At 41.9% G+C, this 23290-nt stretch overlaps 1 protein-coding gene across 4 annotated transcripts in view; it reads left to right on the top strand.

Moving 5' to 3' along the window:
- Nucleotides 1-13911, top strand: part of hdac4 (histone deacetylase 4) — a 165824-nt gene extending 151913 nt beyond the window's left edge. For all 4 annotated transcript variants that reach the window (XM_046839337.1, XM_046839320.1, XM_046839328.1 and 1 more), the window contains 5 exons: nucleotides 2964-3082; nucleotides 4712-4845; nucleotides 9328-9412; nucleotides 9528-9669; nucleotides 9755-13911. In XM_046839337.1, the coding sequence (XP_046695293.1) occupies nucleotides 2964-3082; nucleotides 4712-4845; nucleotides 9328-9412; nucleotides 9528-9669; nucleotides 9755-9794 (520 nt within the window). In that variant the 3' untranslated portion in view covers nucleotides 9795-13911. The remainder of the gene's footprint in view (nucleotides 1-2963; nucleotides 3083-4711; nucleotides 4846-9327; nucleotides 9413-9527; nucleotides 9670-9754) is intronic.
- The last annotated feature ends 9379 nt before the right edge of the window (nucleotides 13912-23290 follow it).

Raw genomic sequence — 23290 nt, 5'->3', positions numbered from 1 at the left:
AGCCACATGGGTTCTATGAGGGTCACAGCCTGCTTTGATTTACTATTGCAGTTCTGTGCGCTTCATGCGATAAGTCCTCTCCTTTCTGTGCACGTAATTTCGCTTAGGTTCAGGATTGAAGCAACAAGTCTGCCGACGGTTAGCACAGACTCAAGGCTCTCGCTCCGTAGGTCATAAATCTCTATATTCCCAATATAATTAGCGGAGCTCTTTTCTTCTTCCCAGATCAGACCGTGCATGATTCATCCGTGCTCTTTAATGCCGAATTTCCACGCTCGTCACCAAGACATCGTGGCCGTGGCTAATGGCGGTGTACCGCAAGCTCCGGTGGGGGGTCCATGGCAGGAATGTGATGATGTGAACACTTTTGACGGTTGCACGGCGTTAGCACGTCTCGTCGAGAACATCAAAGCGGGGCACCAGGCACGGTACCCACCCCGCTGCTGGCACTCGGCGTCTCAACTACATGTTTGCGGCAGCCATCGGCATGCCTGTGGCCTGCATGTGAAGCATCAAAGCTTTTGTGCACCGTGCTCCAGACACAGGAGAACACGCAGCCCGTCTTTGCTGCAGCCGCACTAGGTGAAGCCAAGCGTAACGTCCGCGAGTGTCACCTACGGCAGGAAGTCTGCCTGCGGCTGCAAAGAGTTGAAGACAGAAACTTCTTTCCTGCTGATGAATATGTTTTTCTTGTTTTCATTTTAGCGCTGTATAAAATATTGACCTAAGACCATCAGTGGCTGGTCAACCCTTTTTTTTTCCTTCCCAAACGGCTGTTGAGACACTTTTTGTTTTATTTTATGTGTAGCCACAAAAAAACAAGCCAAAACCTACAATGACCAGAGTCACTGTTTACTGTGTAAATATGAAGTATTTTCAGCTTAAAGAACTGTGATGTTCTGACTAACACTTCTGAAAAAAACACTAGGCTCACTATATTTATTAATAAACCCATCCACTCTTATGTTCTCTTTTTCATCAGTCCATTTTAGTGTCATTAATATGCAAAACCTGTATATATCCTGTGACAGCCACAACAGAAGCGTCTCTAACTCCAGGATCACTCAATTTTAGTTGGAGATTAAAAAAAAAACATTAGGTTGTGTGCTTCAGTTAAAAAAAAAAAACTTTGCTAAGTGCAAACAGGGATCTAAAGCATTAGGCTTCGAATGGAGCCATTTCAGGAGCCAGATCTCAGAAACATGACCCATGCATCGAAGCACCATGTTCCTTAAGCCCGCAAGGTCCAACTCCCCACAGCTGCTCCAAAATATATGTAATGTTATCCATTGCTGCTAAGACATCGCATTCACATTTACATCTGACACATGGCTGTGGCTACAGCAGCCAAGCTACTTGAACCAAATCAAATAAACTACCTACATGACATGACCCCTAGCTGCATCAACAAGACCTGCATTACATGTACTTAAACATCTTTGACAGTTATGGACCGGGATTGTGTTCCCCAAAAGAAAAAATAAAGCCAAGATTTGACGTCAACGCATAGCCAAATCAGAATGAGGTAGTTGCCGGATACGTAATGTTTTTTACGAATACACTGAAGACCACGAGCCGTATTTACAGGCCGAATTCTTCAGCTGCGGTACTTGCGGACAAGTTTCAGCTGTGCGAGAGCGACCCACATCTAAAGACAAGAAAACACAAAGCCAGCCTATAATCTGCCTACACCTACACTGCAGCGGCGAGCTGTGCTCCATCCAGATCCTCAGAGAGCGCTCTGACTGCAGCCCAACCAAACCCCAGGCCGATCCAGTTCCTCTCCAGCTGCAGTTCGCCCAGTGAAATGCAGCATTGCTATGGCGCTAATATAGCCTCACAGCTGGCTGTGCTTCAGGGACACTGGAACCGGCCAGCCAGAGGTTATAGTCATAAGCTCACTCATAATATCCTCCTGCCTAGGTGATATACTCATGTCATGCTGGCGTGAGCGCTGAGATTCCTTACCCAGTGATAACATTCATTATGCTGCATGGCATGACACTCAGACAGAGCATACGTTTTCTTACTAAAGTCCTAGAGTGAGAGAGGACCGACGGGAGTGTTTTAACTCCACAAGCGGCGCTCGGTCATGCTGTCATCTGGTCGGTACTGCATGCTGTGCGAGTCGAACCGTAGAGCTGTGTGCGTTGCAGTGGAATCACAACCTCACCACAAAATGGACCATTAAAACCCCAGTCTCTTTATGTATCACACATTGCTGTTGAACATATAACCTGAAATCAATGGAAGTCGGTCATTCATTCTTTCTGACTTTGAATGCGCTGCATGCCAGAAATACAGATATCCGCCAGAGATTTGTAAGCTAATAGAGTGAATGGCAGATATTAGAAGCTGGTATAAATTAGTAAGTGGGCTGAAGTGTTTTCATGGTTGATATAAACTACATGGTTCAATACTTTATTGCAGTTGTATGATTTTCATCAAAGAAAAGTCAAAAAGGTCGGGTTTTTGGGGGCAGTGGTGGTGCAACGGTTAGGTGTCTGATCAGAAGGTCAGAGCTTCAAGCCCCAGCACTACCAGGCTCCACTGCTCCAGGGGCCAATTCTGCACTCTGACGCCAACTTCCTAATAAGCTGGGAAATGCAAAGAGAAGAATGTAATTCTGCTCTAGTGTATATGGGACCAAGGCTGTTTGTTTCTTTAAATCATCATTTTAGGGTTGAATGGACTTTAAGAGCTTCTGTCTTGTACTGCAGGATGGTCGACATGTTGCCTGTTTTTACCATTAATCATTTATTTATTTATTTATTTATTTATTTATATTGTACATTTTGGTTACAGTTATCAGGTATAACCTTTGCATCTATATCTAGAGTGTATACTATAGTCTTATATTTATAGCATAGTATACTGTATTTCTGACGTAGTGTTCAGACTTTTGTGTAAAAGCTGTGGTGGATTGTAGAAAGCTCATGTATCTCTGTGCCTTTCTTTTGCAGGACAATAGTGATGCCTATTGCTAATGAGTTTGCACCCGACGTGGTCCTGGTTTCGTCAGGGTTCGATGCCGTGGAGGGCCACCCGCCTCCTCTGGGGGGATACAAACTCACAGCCAAGTGTAAGTAGTAAAGAACCGTACCCTCAGACACATTAGTACTGCAGTAACACTTCAGCACGCAGTCTTTGCTGTCCTCCCACACACCAGGCTTTTACACGACATTGCAAAACAATGAGTCACTCATATAGGAGTCTCTTTGTCTCTCTCTGTCATTTTCTTTTTCTTCTTTTTTTTTCCCCTCACTGTCCATGTCACCACCTCTCTTTTGTGTGGCCTGAGAACGCTAGAGCAAAATCACAAGATTTATTCTCTCATTCCAGTTCATGTAGAGGTTATGATGGCACACAAATAAAGGAGACCAAGTTCCACTTGGACATGCAGAAATATGTAATACATCCATCGTTCTCACTCACACATGCAAACCTTAGCTAAGTATTTTCGTCAGTATGTTCAACTCATTCCTCAGTCCAGCTTAAATAAAGGAAAGAAACATGTAAGCTACCAAGTTTCAACATTTATTTTTATTTCAAATCTGCCCTTATAAACATAAGATTGTAGATACCTGCCCCTAAGATGCGTAAATGCTTTTTGATATCCCTTTCCACTTTTCCTCTTCTAATAACCTCCACTCTTCTGGGAAGATGTGCCACAAAATTCAAGATTTGCAGTCTCCTAGTTCAAGTGTAGGGGAAATGTAATGTAAAGTCCCAGTACTTTTGTCCGTATAGTGTAATGTTCAAGCCTGCTTTGTAGATTACATCTAACTCCAGAAGTGACCTCGTGTCAGTCCTTGTGCGTTTGCTTTAATGCATGCGTAGTAAAGAATAAACACTGGTTTGTTGTTGAGTGGAACATTTGTTCACTTTTCAGCCTGCGTTTGCACCAACATTGCTGATAAAGTCCACTTTCCATCTGATTGTGATACAGAATGGTCTCATATCAGACAAATAGCCTGTGACAAGACCCATTTTCCTACACACACACACACACACTTATCTTGATCTCTATAAAGCCATACACACTCACACACGTGCTTATCTGGACCTTACTGCAACTGTACACACTCCTGTTTATCAAGGTATCTGGTGAACAAGAAAACATGCATGTTCCTGTATGCACACACGTGTACTTAGCCATACATGCGTCGAGCCTCAACTGTGCACAACGATGGACATTTTGTGGCTCTACATGATAAATAAATCGAATTTATTTTGTGTCTCAGAGAATGTACTATATAATGTGAACGTACAAACTGATCCCAATTCATTGGATTGTATATTGTGTCCAGGCCTATTGCACAACTGTACATTCCCTTTTTTATCACACTCTCTCTGTTTCTTTCCCAAGTGCTGCAAGGGAATGTATCTGCCCTAAACAGGCTTCTTCGAGAAGTCTGAATCGGTTAGAGCAGGATGCATATCGTCAAACAAAGATCAAAAGCAGCCTGGAGCTCGAAATCCTGAGCCACATTTATTAAAATCAAACCTGCCTTTCATTATAAGGTTGGGCCCACTAAATCCTGGGTGCCTTCTTTTACAAAAGAAAAAATATGATGTAATACCCTTCTTTTCCTCCCTCTCTTTCTTTCTGTCTGTGCTACGTCCTTGACTCCTTTAATGGAGGGCCAAGTGGCAAAGCTCTCGGGTGAGCTCTAAACACCACTCACACTTCCTTTCTCATTCTCTGCAGGTTTCGGCTACCTGACCAAGCAGCTGATGGGCCTGGCCGGGGGCCGCCTGGTGCTCGCCCTCGAGGGGGGTCACGACCTCACTGCCATCTGCGATGCGTCTGAAGCATGTGTTTCTGCTTTGCTAGGAAACGAGGTAAGAACATACTGTAAAGCTGCACAATCTACGGTCAGGGAGTATAGCTGGTCTTTCGGTATGACTGAGGATATGGAGTTGAGCAGTTACAGTTCTCCATTCTGAGCATATTGTCAGGAACAATATGTCTGCCAGTTTTTGCAACCACAGGGGAGCCTGGCAAAAGAGACACTGTAGTCTCATTTCAATAGAAAGAGTCGCATCACAAGTGCTCCGCGGGTGGCAATGTGGCGTCCTGACCAAATCACACGATTTTGACCGTTACAATACAACTCCTTCAGGGAGATATTTTAGTATATCTCCTCTATTCATTTACTGCTTATACAGTACAGTGTTACTCTATTTCAATATATATATATATATATATATATATATATATATATATATATATATATATATATATGAATAGAAAAGCTGTTAGTCATTTGCTTTAGCCTACAAAGGGGAGAAATCTGAAATTATCCCAGGTCAAACTCCTGGACTCAAGTTAGCTGTTGTTAGAAGAACAGAACGAGGTAATTCTAGCACTTTTCTCAGTCCGGTTAGATGATGCTCTTGTTGGAGAAATAAACAGGACAAGTACTTACTTATAAATTATGCATCCCAGCATAGAGATCAGCATCTCAAGCAATGCAACAACAGTGCATGGGTCTGCAGGTGAGAGGTAACAAGGAGCAGGTGAAGAAAGCCAGGAAGTGGAAGACAGATAATGGAAAAAGCAGGCAGGAGTAAAAAAATAAAAAAAGTGGGAGTGTTGTAGGTCTATTTTTATCCACTGATCCGAAAAGCATCACTGCTGCTCTGCGGATATGTTTCAGACGCCTACAGTGAACACTCACCTTGGGAGTGTGATGGGTGTAGAATGTCGGATCTTTAAGCATAGTTACAGACATACCCCTGATTCCCGCTCGCTCGCTCGCTCGCTCTGCAGCGTTCCCTGTTCCACATCTGCAAGCTGTTAAACTCACACTTTATGCAGATGGGGTCACTACGAGAGAACGAGATACAGAGATGCAGTAATCAAAGCAAATTAGGGAATCATTCAAAGTCTAACACGTCATAAAACGTATTAAAAGTTATCGAGAGATCTTCCTGTGCGAGATCTTCCGCGGTCCCCAAGCAATCTTCTCTCACCTAGAACCCCACATACCTCCAAACACTAAAGCACTGCTGTGATATTAATAACACTAACCTGCACAACCCTTCAGTCGAGCTCAGCTCATCTCGGCTCATTAGTCGAGTCCGACCGCTTTGCCGCCATGCAAAATAACTCCACGAATCGCGTGCCAATTTCAGGCACACATGATTAATAAGTAACAGTGGTGTTTGTTGTGGCATGTGTTCATCAAAAACCTGGCAGGGCTTTTCATGTGATGACCCGAGCAACAACTGACTCGGGGTTGAAATCCCCAAACTCGATAACAGATCAAATAACCAGAGAGTAAAGCCCTGTAATCAGAATTTCAGGAAGCAAGTGTTTTATCACGGCCTTTACAAAGGCTTCAGTGTAACAGATTTGGAATGCTGGCCACTGATTCGTGATGAGGCAGATAGAACAAGAGAGGGAGTGTGTATATGTGTGGGTATATGCACGCTCTGGAGTACGTTGAATACTCATATGGGAGCGCAGCTGCTTCAGCTAGCCTGAGCCCTTAAATTAACCCATCATACTCATACAGTTTCAAGCCCACACATTTTGATTACTCCTGATGAAGTCAGATTTACGGAACCCTCTTCTTGCGATCACCTCATGTTTCATGCCGTTCTCTATAGAGAAGGAAGGAGCAGATCGTTTTCCACCACTGCCTTCTCCTGTGTGACTGGTCATTATATCATGGGTTTTTACTGGCTGCTCCAGTGTGAGAGAGATTCTGTTTTATTGGAAGGTAAAGTAGTAAAGATGAGGCTCTGCTATAATGAGGATTGTGTTTCCTCCTCTAAAAAGGCAGTAAGCCTTGTCGCCACTGACCTGTATCTCATTTTATTTCCCCCTCCTTCTCCCGCTTCAGCTTTTCACTGACTAATCTGAAGCCTTTTCACATTAAATACCTCATGAATGATGCATGAGTTCTGATGTTAGTCAACTCTGACCTCATGACTAATTGTTGAACGCGCACTAACAGATGTTGCTCTCCAACCTGTGGTTCCTAGTAATTATTTGATAAACAACAACCTAATAGGCTAATTGTTACCAGTCTCCGATGAGGTTATCTATGTGTTTACCTAGCAGTTACTGTAAACATGCGCGTTTTTGCCTCCCGAGTCCCAGCTCTACGTTGTGCCCTTTGGAAATGCACGCCCAGTTCGCAAATAATTTGATACAAGGTCAGTTTGCGAACTTAACATAATACACAGTAATTAGTTCAGGAATGTTTCTAATAACCCCCCTAAGAAGCAATACCATGAACTGTACATAATCTATGTGATGTTCTCAAGTAATATATCATACATTCTCTGGAAGCAGCACATGATGTTTCCTTGGAGCTTTTGGTTTGGACATTATCTTCTTCCCGGGTTGGCCTTTTGCTAGCACTTTTGATATCAGTGCCATGGGTTTAGATTGCTCTTGACAAGAGGATAGATTTGAATCTGTGCAAAAGTGATTCCTTATCTCTAAACCTGTATGGGTCCTCTCGCTTGGCTTGGTGAGTCGGAGGAACTCTAATAACCCCTGTATCTTGGGGACTGCCTCGCATTCCATACCTGCCGAGCCGCTTGGAGAGTGCTGACAAGACCCATTAAAGTTTATAGCAACGCACCGTGGTCGTCTTTCAAAGTGATGGACAGACTGGCCCCATGGTCTGTGCCAGAGCAGGTGAGGGTTTGACTCTCAGCAGGGTCTGGAGGTGGGACAGGGCAATAGGGAGGAGCAGGTTGGGGTTAGTGGGTCGAGGCAGTGGTGAGGTGCATTGAGAGATTTCTGTCAGAATGTGAAGAGATTGACTGAGACGGCAAGTGAGCTACAGGGAAGCTTCACAACAGGGCACCATGAGTAGATGACCACCTGGCTGTACAAACACAGAGATGACTGATTACCTTCCCACATGGGACTATGCATATGGGCAAAAGCCTTGCCTGTCTGAGTGAAAGCAGAAACTTCTCCACACTGAAATGTCTGGTTATGGTGCACCCTTTTGAGCACAGGTGCCAAACGTGAGAGCAGGGTTGGGCACTCTTCTCATAAAGCTTGCCATACTTCCAGTCTGCTTAATGCCAGTGGCTCAACACTGTGCTCTATTGTCTGGCATGGGTGTTCTGTCGGCCAGCCACAGCCCTTGGGCTCCACTTCAGCCACATATTTAACTCTGGCTTTCCTCGTATGCAGTTGCAAGGTACTGAATGTGCATGGCAGACATCCACAAGTCAAGCACGAACACTTCTCCATTTAGTTCTTCTCCATTCATAGATTATTATTTGAGAAGGAGAAACAGTGCTGTATTTGTACAGGAACAAATCTTACTGTAATTCTCATTCTCACACCGTATATGGAGCAGAGTGTTCCTGATCTCCGCTTTCTTGGTACCCTATTTCGTAAGTCTGCAAAGGAAAGGGCATATCACACTGTAAGATTTAGATTGTTTTTACATTGGTGTCCTTTTTCTTTTCTCCTCACTCCTGTCTTTACATTTTTACCTAAAAGGTTTTGGCCATTACAGCTTCCAAGGTGTGAAAATGAATTGTTCTTCAGATAGTTTATTGTCTCCCTGCCATTTGCTTTGGACTCTGGTCACACTTGGCTAAGACTAAACTTAATGCAGTATAGTATTGTGGGCTGTCGTGTGTGGTGAGCCTGGTTGATTATGAACTGTGCTAAGTAAGTGCTAAGTGCTAAGTACATCTGTAGGTCTTAACTGGGACATGCTTAAACCCCACATTATTTTGTAGCCATTTAACTTACTGCCAGCTTACCATCAGCACTACAACAGCACTTCAGACAACCCTGTCACACAGACAGAAGTCTTGCTGATAACCATGCCAAAAAAACACCCGTTCTCCAACTGTCCTTGCTAGATACTTGTCATGTAAATACCCCAGTTTTGCAGGTAACGCTTTTAAACTGACACCAGGCCTGTGGATAAGTCTTGTCAAATAGACGCCAGACTTGTGGATAGTTCTTGCCAAACGGACAATAGTCCCGCAGATAGCCCAAACATCAAAATTGCTGCTTCTGGGTGGTTAATTGTTAGCACTATCCAGTAGCCTATGACACCATATTTCATGATTGGCTGGGAAAGAGCTCTCAGTTGTCTGGTAGTGCTGTATCCTATTTGTGAGTGTGTGATAACGTATGTGTTCGGGAAAATTGCCAGTGAACATTCTCTTCCAAAACAGGTTTACCACACTTTGCATGATGAGCAGTTTGGGGAAAAAATTCCTGAGATGCATAAAACCAGCAACCAGACTGCATGCATGTAAAGTAGTGAAGTGGTGTAGAGCCATGGAAACTCTGTGTGACATGATGTTCTGAACTCTTTTCTCTAGTTGGAACCACTACCCGAGAAGATTATTCAGCAAAGGCCCAATCTCAATGCTGTGCGCTCCATGGAAAAAGTTGTGGAAGCCCATAGTAAGTGGACACCTTGCACTTATGTCGAATACCAACCCGAATGATCGAACATACCATTTCTTAAAAGAACGATTTCTGTGAAGCTAATCATTGTTCTTTGATCCGTGTGTTGAAGGTAAATACTGGCACTGCCTGCAGCGCAGTGTTTCGACGATGGGTTACTCCCTGATTGAGGCTCAGAAGTGCGAGACAGATGAGGCTGAGACTGTAACCGCCATGGCCTCATTGTCTGTAGCTACCAAGAACATCGGGAAAAGGTGGGCTCTATTTGTTCAACTGCATTGGCTTCACGTGTAAGTGGTGTAGTCCGTGACAAATAACGGGTTTGTTTATGTGTCGCAGGTCTGAAGAAGAGCCAATGGAGGAAGAACCAACACTGTAGATGACAGGTGACCAACTTGACTGGGTGACCTCCTTTGGCTCGCAGCCTCTCCATGGTGTGCGACCTCACTCTGCTCTCTCCACATGTTTCATTTTGGCCGCTCCAGGCTCCACGGCACCGCTGCCTCCGTGTGCCTTTTCAGCACCGAAAGCAAAACAGACCGAAGATGTCTCCAGAAAATATCCAAGCACACCAGTGTGGAAAACCTCCGCAGTTGTAGTCTGTCTCTGTCTAGAGCAGGGTGTCCAGGCCTTTGCTCTGTCCGCACAGACGCCCGCCTTTCAAACAGGATGTGGACTTGCGACTCACTGCTAGAAGCGAGAGCTGGTGCTTTCAAAAAAACAAACTCTTCTTTTCATGGCCACTAACGTCCGCATGGTTTCAACTGTGGACATTGTCATGGCTATGTCCTCGTCTGGTTTTATTTCTTGTCTCTTTGGTTGTTTTATTTGGTTTGTCTTTTCTTGAGGATGGAAAAGTGACTGGTGCTGTTTCATTCCGAATTGGGGGGAAAAAAAAAAAAACATTTCTGAAAGTTACTTCTGGATGCTTTTTTGAAATGGTTGAGTGGAGAGGCCGGAGACATGGGCAGGGTGGGAGAGAGGTTGAAAAATGTAGAGGATGTATGGAGGAAGGCTGACAAAGCAGCTTGTCTGAAACCCCTCTAACACACACAAGAGAGACACTGAGAGCTTGTGCCTTTTTTTTACAGAGCCGGTGGATTTAATGATGATTTGAGAAGAACATTGCCTTAAACTAGTTCCATAAGGGGAAGGCCATCGGGTCCCTCCGCCCCCTCCTCCATTTTTTTTCCAGGAGCGGAATGGCTGGAGGCCCGAAGGACAGAAATCCCTTTGCATGTTTACCAGGAATGTCCTGCAGACTTGTGCGTGTCTCACACACATTATCATCATTTTATTGGCAATTTATTTTCCTCTGCATTTTTTCGATACTTGCTTTGGACTTAACTTTGAAATAACCAAGAAGGTAGTTGCCAGCCATATCCAGGCAAACATTGTTGGAGCGGTTTTCAATTGATTTCTTTAGATACTTTTGAGAGCAAGTGCAGCCCAATGTAGCGACTTGTTCGAACTCTATGACCAAAACTATACATCCGTCTCCGTTGACTCGCATGCACTGTTACTGAACACCATTCCCAGTAGACCAGTAGAGGAACGCAAACTAAAAGCATGAGATCTAACCAGTAGTTCGGTGCCACTAAACCGCAGGCGTACATGATAGGACTGTTAACATGTTTATCTTCTTCTACAACTTTGTGGTTTATGAGAAAATGTCGAATGATTGAACTATTTATACTTTTCCTGTCTTTCTCACTGCAGATATAAGACTTTTTCTTTTTTCTTTTTTTTTTTTATAGGTATGAATGTCACAGTGTTCATTTTCGTTTCAACGAATAGTGCTAGCTAATCACCGATGATAACCTTCTGTCCAGATGGCCAGTTTTCATTGGCATCTTTCGAATATGAGCATAAGGGCTGGAAAAACCATTTTAAAATATACCGTTGAGCCTTCAGATGTTCCAGCAGGTAGATTCAGTGCTGGTGCCCAGCGTGATGTTTTCTTGCAATCCTAACAGCACTGCAGTGGACGTCCATACAGCTTTCACTACAGGCAGGTGCTACTGTCTGGATGGGTGTGATTATGTATAAGGGAGAGACAGAAAGCGTGCACACGTGTTACACAATCCAGGAAGTAATCAGACCACCAGCCTTCACTCTGATAAGGACTCTAAAACCATGGAGACGGCTGTGACACTCCTCGCATGCTGAGTGCATACTGTAGGTATGGAGCACCTGCATGGCAGCATATGTATGCATTTAATGATCCATTTACCTTTGTGTGTGTGTGTGTGTGTGTGTGTGTGTGTGTGTGTGTATATATATATATATATATATATATATATATATATATATATATATATATATATATATATATATATATATATATATATGATAAATATACAAGCATGCTCGCTAACAACTCCTTTCACTTTGACACTGATTGAACACATATCACACTGTGGACTGATAAAGACGGGCTGATTTGTTTGAAAACCCCAACTCATGTTCAGCCTCTTGGCAACTACCTTAGTCATTGTACAAACTCGCGTTTCTTTTTTTTTTTACTTTGTATATTTTCATACGCAAGCTGGGAGAAGGGCATATTAACGAAGGACGACATGATTTGCAGTGGCAATTGTTTTAAAAGTCTTATTGGTATACCGCATGACTACTCCATTCAGCCAGTTATGTTTCTCCTATTTGGTTTTTTTTTATACTCATTTTGTTTGTTTGTTTTTTTGTTGTTTGTTTTTGATTATCCCTGTTACACTCTGTACAGTTGACAATGTTGTTTTACATGCTTAGAGATCATAGTTCTTCTCTTAGACAGCAGCCTTTTACACACATGCTGGGGTTCTGGTTTTCTTTTTTGGGAGGGTGAAATTGAGATTTTTACTTTGTATAATGATTCCAACAATTGTGTATTTACTATATGTTCTGTTTATAGTAGATTTATATATGAAAAAAAAATGTTCTATAGATATATATTATAAAAAAAAAAAAACAAACAAAAAAAAACAATTACAATCATGTTTGGAAAAAAAAACAATTGGAAGTGAAAGGTGATATGCTCATATATCTGCTCAGTGTACACTCTCTTCTCTCCTCCTGGCTGCCGTCGGTTTAGCGCTGCACTGGTTCTACCTTTACAGTCTCATGGCACTTCATAACACAGCGACCTTCTCGATGCGTAATATCTACTGAAAAAACAAAAAAAATACCAAGCTCCAGCCTTGCTCTATGAATGTTCTGACAAGTTCGTCGGCGTAGACCAAACGAGATTTTCTCTTTGATGCATCCGATTTCCTTGCGCAGCTGATTGCGTATTACGCAGCTGCTCGAGTAAGCACTTGAAGTAAGATTTACTTGTTATTGTTCTACTGTAGCATGATCACTTAAAAAAAAAAAAAAGAAAGAAAAAAAAGCTGCAGTTCCTTTCTTAGTTTTTCACGCCTCAGTTCTTTTACTGAACGATTCACACAAATAAAAAAAAGTCACGGATGGAGAGTTTCACCGGAGCTTTAATCAGTGTTCTTAATGAAGTAGTGGCTCAGATGGCTCACTTGACCAGAACTCACACATCGCTTTGTAACAACAGTCTGAACGATGGCAGCCATTTTTTTATTTTGATTTCTCCTCAAACAGGATCTTTGTATATTTGGTTTCTCTACCCAGCATTCAGATAAACGACAAAAGAAAACCCACATTCCATTTATTTTGTTTTCCATTTATTTGACCATTTTGTCATTCCTGCTTATTTGCCATTAAATCTGGGCCTAGCTTGTTTATCTTCGGGCCCGGGTACATTTCTGTATCGTTCTCTTTGCTCCACCTCTGCATGGTTTATGTGTCGGCATGCCCGTCTGTCCTTGTAACATATTTGCACAACCGATGAGCACTGTAGGACGAGACATTTTTCTAGCATCGGAGAACGGCTTGGGACACGACCGCTTACTCGTCTGTTCTGTGGTCAGGAAGCAGAAAGAACGATGCTACTCGTGTCCGACATGTGCTTTTTACTTGTTTAAAAAAAAAAAAAAAAAAAAAAGAATAGAGAAAGCTAAACAATTTCACATTTGAATATTTTACAAAAAAACAAAACTATCTAGCACTTGTGACATACAGACAACAGATTTTATTGTATTTATGTAGAACTTTGTTTTAGGTGAACTACACACTACATATTATGCCTGTGTGATTATATATATATATAATATATATAATCTATATTTCTCCCCCCACCTCCTTTGGATGTATTTTTGGGTTGAGCGGAGAGCATCTGGAGTCATCAAAGGGCTTTTTCCAGATGTTTGACAGGTATGTCATCCTCAGCCTGTACTTCCCTTTATAGCCAGTAATATATCTATGACCACTGTGGCTCGAGAGCAGTTCTAGGTTTACAGACGTAAGAAATGCATATTATTTTTATCACTTTGTTTTGATTTTCTTTCCATTGTTACAGAAGACATTTTCTTGGGACCTTTGCTCTAACATTTGTCTTTGACATCAACTATAAAGTATCTTGTTTTGGAAAACCACAATGTCTTGGTTTTTTTTTTAGTTGTTTTTTGTTTTTTTTTTATTACACAACCACATTTGGTCGAGAATCATTTCTCGGGAAAGAAAAAAAAAGTTATATATATTGCATTTGTGCAGTTATTCAATCAGCAGCAACACGCCGTATAGAACTTCAAGTTCATGTAAACATCAAATGAGAGATTTGATCTCTGGGATTTTGATGGTGGCTTGGTACCTGTGGACTGATTTGAGTATTTTAGAATGATCTGATCTCCTGGGAATTTCACACACAATCTCTTGATACACAGAACGGTGTGAAAAAGTGGACGTTCTACCGTTGAGAGAGATGACGTGAGAATGACCAGGCTGGCCTGAGCTGACCGTGTGTAGTAACACAAAAAAAGCAGTCCTTACAGCCATAAGGAGCAAAAATAACAGAATGCACCGCACATCAAAACTATTGCTACCACCACAGAAGGCTATCAGGCTTCACTCGTGTCAGCCAAGATCAAGAATCTGATGCGCAGACCCACTGGAGACTTCTAGTCTTTTCCAGTTTCTACCTTTTGGTTGAGTCTGTGCCCATTATAATCTCAGATTCTTGTTCTTGTCCCAATGAGGTCTTCTGCTATTGTCGATCATCTCCCTTTCGGTTTGATGTCTTGTGCATGCTGCACTGCTTTTCCGCTCACCACTGCTGTAAAGCGTGATTGAGTTACTATTAACTTGCTTGCAGCTCGACCCAATCTTTCCATTTATCTCCCACGGAACCGTCACTCATCCTGTGTGAAATTGTCTGGAAAACTAAAACCGCAGCCGATTTGGTCCCACCAGTCATGCTGCAGTTAAACTGAAAGATCAGACCTTGTCTTCAGGTTGATGACTGATGGTCTGCGTGGTTTTTACGCACTGTGCTGCCGATACGTGATTGGTCGATCGGGGAGCTGCGTCAATGTACAGGGGATTGGGAAGTGTATAATGTGCTGGACATTTTTTTTTAGAAAATCTACATGCGTTGTTTTTTTGTGAATTGGGCAAAACCCTGCATGATGACAACAAACCAACTATTAATAATAAAAAAAAGACAAAGCAGAAGATTAATGAGAGTGAAACGTGTTTAAATTTGCACAAATGAATTATGAAAAATATTGATCTTTTATATTCAAGCAAGAAAATGATACTGTATATTTTTTTGTTCCATAAAGAGTTCCTGGTCAAGTTTTCTAGCCTTCTCTGATTTCTACATTCATCAATAATGAAGTGTACGTGGTGCCTGCACCGCTCCTTTACTGCTTCCATTCATTCATCTTCAGAAGCAGCTTTATCCTGATGAGGACATTGAGATAAACCCTAAATTCAAATATTACAATGCTAACCATGAGATGGTGGGATTACTCAAAATTCCCGAACACACACACATATTCGAGTGTGTATTTGAACCTTCCTGCTAATGTAGCGGTCATATACACCATTACATTAGCGATTCAGGGTAGATAGTACCGCTCATTTCTTTCCACACATATTCAACCCAAATATTTTTGTAAACAAATTTGGGTTTCATGTTGCCTTTTTGAGAGCGGTGGGTATTTTTCATTGCAAAAAAAAAAAAACTAGGACCAATTTTACCGCAATCACCAACACAAATGTCAGATGAAGACCACTCCATTTCCGCTGTGGTAGATGAAAAAGCCATGCAGCGTGAAACCCGGTGTTTCTCAATCCCAGGCCTGAAGTCTCTCTCTGACCTTCATGCTTCTGTGTTTCCTCTGATTTAACTCGGTTACTTTCCCTTCATGATCAGCTACAGGTGTTTCCCAGGTCTGGGATCGACAGCTGTGTTATCTCACATTCTTCTTTAATGATATCTGGTATTTCATCTAAATATACTGATAGTTTTATACAAAATATTTTACACATTCATTCTATACACTTACACACACCACCAGCTGAAAACTAGAACACAACTGATAATGTTTTTTTCTGTAGTCTTAGTTATAATAAAGTAATAGACATGAAGGAGACTCTTTATAAGCAGGTGTGTACAACTATTTGGTTGCTAGTGTTTATACAGTAGATCACCCACGTGTATTTTTTCAGGCTGTGACCATTCAGCTCCGAGCTCAAGCTGCTTATTATTCTTTTATAATGTGTGTAGTAATAACCCTACCTTCTTCTCTCTCTCTCTCTCTCTCTCTCTCTCTCTCTCTCTCTCTCTCTCCTTCTCCTTCTCTCTTGCCTCTCTCTCTCTCTCTCTCTCTCTCTCTCTCTCTCTCTCTCTCTCTTTCTCTCTCTCTCTCTCTCCTCACACACACACACACACACATTCATTGTCCGATTTTCCCACTAATTTCTCTTTCTTACACACACTCACACACAAACACACACTCCTCGTCAGATTCTCTCTCTCTCTCTCTTACACACAAAATCCTCGTCCAATTCTCTCTCTAATTGAATTTTCTCTTTTCTCTCTCTCTCACACACATTCATTGTCCGATTTTCCCACTAATTTCATCTCTCTCTCTCTCTCTCTCTCTCCTCTCTCTCTCTCTCTCACACTCACACACACACACCTCATCCAATTCTCTCTAATTTAATTCCCTCTCTCTCTCTCTCTCACACACATTCTCGTCCAATTCTCTCTCTCTCTCTCTCTCTCTCTCTCTCTCTCTCTCTCTCTATTGCCTTCTTTCTCTCTCTCGCTCTCCTTCTCTCTCTCTCTCTCTCTCTCTCTCACACACACACACACATTCATTGTCCGATTTTCCCACTAATTTCGTTTCTCTCTCTTTCTCTCTTTCTTACACACACTCACACACACAAACACACACCTCGTCAGATTCTCTTTTCTCTCTTACACACAAAATCCTCATCCAATTCTCTCTCTAATTGAATTTTCTCTTTTCTCTCTCTCTCTCTCTCACACACATTCATTGTCCGATTTTCCCACTAATTTCATCTCTCTCTCTCTCTCTCTCACACACTCACACACACACCTCATCCAATTCTCTCTAATTTCATTCCCCCTCTCTCTCTCTCTCTCTCACACACACATTTCTCGTCCAGTTCTCTCTCTCTCTCTCTCTCTCTCTCTCTCTCTCGCTTGACTTTAACCAATAATAAAACTAAAGAAATAATTCCAATATACTTTTTTTTCTATTTACGTAATGACAATTATTGTAACATTATTGAGGAATGTAAAACCGTAAACATCAAATCAGGACATTTAAATGATTTCATATTATTTTTATTATTATAATAACATAGGTATAAAATAGGTATTTTTCTTTTTTGTTTACTATGTTCAGTTTTGGTGTGAGTATACAGTGAGGATATGGGGGTCAGTGGTATATATAGCAGAAGCGTAAAGAAAATCTACAGTATAAACTTTATTTTTTTTGGCCATAGTAATGATTGTAATAATAATGATAAAATAATCTGCGTTTATATGCCAAACTTTTCTTAAAAATTTAAATTGTTGGATCATGTAAAGAGGTTTGGAGGGAAAACATAGCATTTCTTCTCATTTAGTTAAAAGAAGGACTGAGCAAAAAGCACTGATTTCCTGTTCGAACATCTGTGGTGCTGTAGAATATAAAAGCCTGTGTTGCTTTCTCTGACCAGTGGAGGGCAGTAGAGAAGACCTGGCCTAACTGGAATCATGCCAAAGATTACCGACAATCGTGTGAGCCATGGGTGAGATATCAGTCTAAATAAGCAGATACCAGATAAAGCCAAATTCAAGCGTACAGCAGGGGGACACACTCTGAATGATACCACACTCTTTAGTTTTGTGCTTTAAAACTTTATTCCCAAAAGGTGAAGGTGCAACTCGAGATGTTCATAAATCTGAAAGTGTGAGGTGTGCAACAGAGGAAACAAATGGACCCGGGCATGCTGGGAGCACCGCAAAGCAAACAGAGACGCAAGAGACAATATTTACTGTTTGAGCGGTCATTAAAGGCATGACAACAGACAGGACAAAAGGAGACATGAAGTTGAGGAATGTGTTTATATTTCAGGACATTTAGGAGGCGAGGTGCTGTGAGGGCCAGAGAAACTGCTAAACAGCTCATCGATAGTTGACTGTTGACCGCACCGGCTAACCTCATAACCCCTGCCCTGTAGCGTGGGGTTAGATCAACTCAGGAGCAGCTCTGCACTTGAATTGAGACACCCTGGCTTTTTTTTTTCCTGATCAGGAGGCCTGTGAAACCTCAAGTCCCACACTAAAACCTTGACAAGGAGTTGAATCGTGACATTGCAAAGAAATCCCGGTTATTTTCTTCACCACAATGACTGTCCGGCCTGTGGTCTGACTTCTCTCTCTCTCTTTTTCTCATGTTGTGTGTTCTTGCTGTCTTAAAACCTTCAGTCTTCAGTGAGGGCATTCAGTCTGTCATTAGCATCGTCTATATCAGCTTCTCTTTTCAGAGGATCTTTGACTACACTGCTCTAGTTTTTAATTGTGGTGGTGGAGGCCACTGCATCTCTGTGCCAAATTACAGATCGGGTCTTCCACGTTGTTTTGATACGAGCGTGGAAGCGGCTCATGTGTCGTTGAGGGAGGCTTGTAGTTCTCAATTCCAATCTTGGGATAAAGATTACTGTACCACCCCACGAGGCTTCGTTTAATTCTTGAGAATGGTCAATGCCCTAAATTTAATTGTTGTATTATCAACTCTTGGGACTTTTAAAGTTGTGTGTGTGTGTAGCATAGCAAGAACTGGTAATGGTAGTGCTTGGACCCCCTGTATTGCATCAATTTTGCCATCTTTATTTGTATTTTTTTTGTTATTATTATTTAAAACCATGAAGAATTTTCCAATGGCGCTAAGAGAAAAGGCAGGAGTGCACCGGTACGCGCTGTGTCTTCCTTTTCTATTGAATTGGACAGCGAAGGAAGTGAAATAAACATGTACCTATTCTCTACAGGTTCTCAGTTCAGGTTCAGTAACATGAATTCTTCATCTGGCTTCAAGATCTAAGTCAAGGTGGTTGTGGTTTTCGCGCTCTGCTATTGCATTACTGATATTCCAGACAGCTATTCGGATCATTTATCAGAAAGTAGCTATGCTGTAGCAGTCTCGCTCGGGCTTCGGCCTCGTGTATGCTGTGTTTGGAAAGCTGGGCTACGTTTGCTTGTCTTGCTGTGTGTTTAGTCTAGAAAGCAGCACCCGGCCTGCAAAGGCACAGCCAGAGCATATTTGCCTACTGACCCATCGCTGCGTGTTCTCAGGTGAGACTTCATTACTGGAATGTGGCATAACTCTGAAGGTCATGCTGTGGGAGGGTATAAAAAAAAAAAAAAGACAACAATGAGAATGTGATCACAGCACTCGCTGTATGTCTGCTCTTCACCTTCTGAAAAGAACGTTAAATAATCAGCCGCCGCACAATACTTTCCACTGTCTGCTCCATCTGGGGGCATTAAGAGAGATTCAGCAGGCTTTCTACAAAAGGGAAAGGCTCACACACGCATACACGGAGGAAGGCGGCCCTTAGGCGGCGCGAGCCATATTTTTCACATTAACTACCCATTCAAGTGCATGGAATCCCGCTCAAATTAAAGCTGCATCAATTTCTGCCTGTTGTGCTCACTTGCATTATACAGGTGACCTGCCACCTTCCTGCTGCATGAGATGGAACAGGGAGGGAGGAAAAGCTCAACCCCCTCACAGCTCTTTTCAGTCCAAACCCCATCTACATACACGACCAACTTCTACGTCCCCCAATAACCCGCCCCCCACCTCCAGTTCTTTTGGTGCAGCTAACCTTGTAAAAGATACTTCACTTTTTTTTTCATCCTATAGACTCCAGCATCAGGAAAGCATTAGCACATACATCTCCGTGTAGTAATCTGTTCAGGACTACTTCCCTGTCCATAACAACAAACACATTCTTCAGTGCTTTACAAATTATTGTCAAAGTGGCCTTTCTACTTTAATAATAGTAATAATAATCTTCGGAAGAACAACACAGCCGTAGTATCCTTTCATATTATGAAAGTGTGAGAGAACACTTTGTTTGTGATTCCTTAACAAAAAGTTCTTGACATATTGAACTGCAGTCGAAAGTGTTTCACTTGATTTTTCATGCATCGTTTGCTGTGTTGTAGTGCAGCAGGGGGGTGAGAATCAGAAAGAAAAGTGCTATAGTTGCAGTATGGAGGTGTGTGACATCACCAAGTTTTGTAAAAGTCAGTGCGTTTTTTTTTTTTTTCGGTTGTTACAACACTGAGCGAATAAGGCTTAAGGGCCTTGCTCAGGGGCCCCGGCAGTGGACGCTTGCTGGTGTTGGGATTTCAACTCGTGACTTTCTGCTCAGGAGTCCAACATTTTAACCACAGAGCTACTACTTCCCATAATCTCAATCTCAATGTATTATCCAGACTACTGGTTAGTCAACACCCAATAGAATCGACTGATGATATTTTTTGGAAAAGGTTAAAAATATATTATTTTTTTCTCTGAGGACCATCATTTAACATGCAGAGTGTGTGTGTGTGTGTGTGTGTGTGTGTGTGTGTGTGTGTGTGTGTGTGTGAAAAACATTGTGTTTGAGTAATCCAGTAATATCATATGGCATTTATTCACTTTTAAGTGTTAGTATTCTAATTTTAGTAAAAGCAATAGAAAATGTTTTGGTGATGCCTCAGTGCCTTTTCCATTAAAAAAAAAAAAAAGGTTCCCACTATAAATGATGTGGAAGGGAAATTTTTTAGGTTTATCATGGCAGCAGCAAAAATGGTTTAAATTTGTTTTTATAGAACAAAAAGGACAACATTTATTATGTGTGTCTAATTTTTCAGAATGACTTTATTTGATGTCTTCTGGCCGAAATGACTTATAAATCATGTTATTTAAATCCCACTTAATACAGATGTGTTACATTAAATGCCAAACTGTGTGTAAAACAATGTAAAGCTGTGCATGCCTTTTTAAATGTTTCTTGAAATCACAGAATCATTATCAAACTTTCAATCCAAAGATTCTACACATTCAGTTTGCTGTGAATGAAGTAGTGTTTATAGAAAACTGAACGAACGACTTCATAGATGCTGTGCAATACTTGGGAAGTTTGGTAGCATGGGGGTCTATTTTGTTTGGTTCAAGATTATTTCATGTGCACAAAAGATCAGTAACATTTTTATATGAAATCAAAGTTGTGAGGAACAAAGGAAGGAAAAAAACAATTATGAAGCACAAAAAGAAGTTTGCCCTGAGCTCTCACCAGTGCAACCATCTTCGGGGAGCACCGGAAAAGGAAAACCTTTAAAAATGTAATTACAGGCAAAAAAAAAAGGAAGAAAGAAACATGTGCACACACACACACAACACACACACACACACATAGCTAAAGCTCATTTTTAAGGAGGAAAATGTTCTTGGATTTCTTCCTGCACTGAATTATGTTTCATGTCCCTCGTAACAGCTTCAACATCAATTGTGTTTGTGTGTGACACGGAGAGAGACGTCTCCTCTGCGAGCGTGACCTCGCTGACCCTGTGTGACCTCGGTGCTAATAAAAGGAAAAGTGATGGTGTGAGTTGTGCCACAACGTGAGCTCTCTGCCTTCGGAGCTCGGGTTTCGGCGCGTGGCAGCCGAGGGATCAACACGTTTATTTAACTACTACAAATCACTGCGAGTGGACTGTCTTGTTATAGTTCCAGAGTTACACATTCGCTTACGCTGCACATGTACAGCTCTTCTGTTTAAACCGACATGCCGGGGACGATGGCTCCAAAGCGATATTCATCATTTGCTACCTGGGGGTTTTATGAGCCCGGTACTGCTGAGTGTACTTTGCTGACGTTTTGCTGTACTCTGGGCAGTCTTCTGAGGAGCTGTATAAGCCTTTGGGTAGAAACTAGGCTGGGAATGAGAGAGCAGAGGTGACTGAGTAATATTGCAAAATGTAGAAGAAGAAAAAAAAACAGCCAAAAGCAAACATTGCGGCCTTGGAAAGCCTTTTGAACCCGATGTAATTTCCCTTGGCTGGCCTGCTCACTCATTCCTCCACCTGCATTCACAGATATCTTTACAGCCACTTTCGTGTTCTTAACTCATTTTCTTGTCCAGTTTGATTCCACTTTTGTGCCCTGGAGAACTTTCTCCAGCCATGAAGAGGGAATGGGGGGTGTGGAAGGAAGTGGGGCTGTGGAAAAAGCTCCCTAGGATGGAATGAAAGGTACAACAATGGCCAGATTGTAAATCCTTTCTAGATATAGTTGACACACTCTAAACTATTATACTCAATATCATCTAGCTAATCAGAAAACCCCTAATGGACTATGTCTACATTTTGTATCTTATGTGCTATCGGTCTTTTATAAAGCGACAGTACAGCCACATTTCCAGGTGAAAGACATATAGAAAAAGTAAGTACCACCTCAGAGACGAGCAAAAACATCTTTTGGTCTGTTCATTATCCTATGCTCTGTATGTGAGTGATTTCTACAGGTCTGGGTCAAGGTCAGAAGATGCTTTTTTGTTTTGGCTTTATGTAAATGGATTCATTGGCATATGAAACACTAAACAGATCTGAGAGCACGACTTTGGATTTATATATGCAGGACCTCGGGACCTCTGTTTGCACCGTGGACAGTCTCCAGACACCCCACTTGCTCACAATTTACTCATCATTCTGCCATGGTTCTGGCAGTTTGAGGTCTGAGACACTGTTAGTGATTTGCTTTGTGTTAAGCATAAGCATGCTCTGTCTGGCTGCACACCTGGTTTGTGAAGCCGGTATAAAATTGCTCGAGTCTTATTCTGCATTGTGCTAGTGCAAGACTCTGAGCAGAGAGACACTGTTTAGCCTTAGTTAGCAATAATAGTAGTGCGCACTGGTAGATCTCGAGATGATCCAGGAATATTGTGTCTTTCAAATGTATTCATATTAAGTTCAATTAAATAAAAGGAGCAGTGGATCCAAGTCTAGCACAGGTTTTCTCTGGCATGCTTTTCTAAATCCTCAGGGTCAGATTACAGGATTCATTTACTGTAGAAGTGGTATATTCTTAAATAGACATGCTCCAATGTATTTAATCAGCAGACTTGTATTATCATCAAATCTACTCCAACTTTCTACCCCGGCACATGTGGAGAGACTGATTAGAGTCATCTCTGTTTTAGGGTTCAAAATCTACACATTGTAGTAGATCCAAAACCTGAGGAGAGGTTTTCCAAACCATAGAGATTAAGTCCTGATCTTGGATCCTATCTCACATTTTTGAGTAGCATTGCAGAAATCTCATGAGCAATGTATTGGCTAGCGATAAGAATTTTTGGCTTTTGTGTGACACTGTGGCAGTAAAACACTCAGCATACATTCAGCGGAGCGTCGAGTGCAAAAGAGGTGACACGTAGATGTCAGGGCTGTGATATGACCATAAC

The sequence above is a fragment of the Silurus meridionalis genome, chromosome 3 (genome assembly GCF_014805685.1).
Source record: "Silurus meridionalis isolate SWU-2019-XX chromosome 3, ASM1480568v1, whole genome shotgun sequence".
Lineage (NCBI taxonomy): Eukaryota > Metazoa > Chordata > Actinopteri > Siluriformes > Siluridae > Silurus > Silurus meridionalis.
Note: the sequence above shows the minus strand (reverse complement) of the source record. Positions and strands in the feature narration are given on the sequence as shown.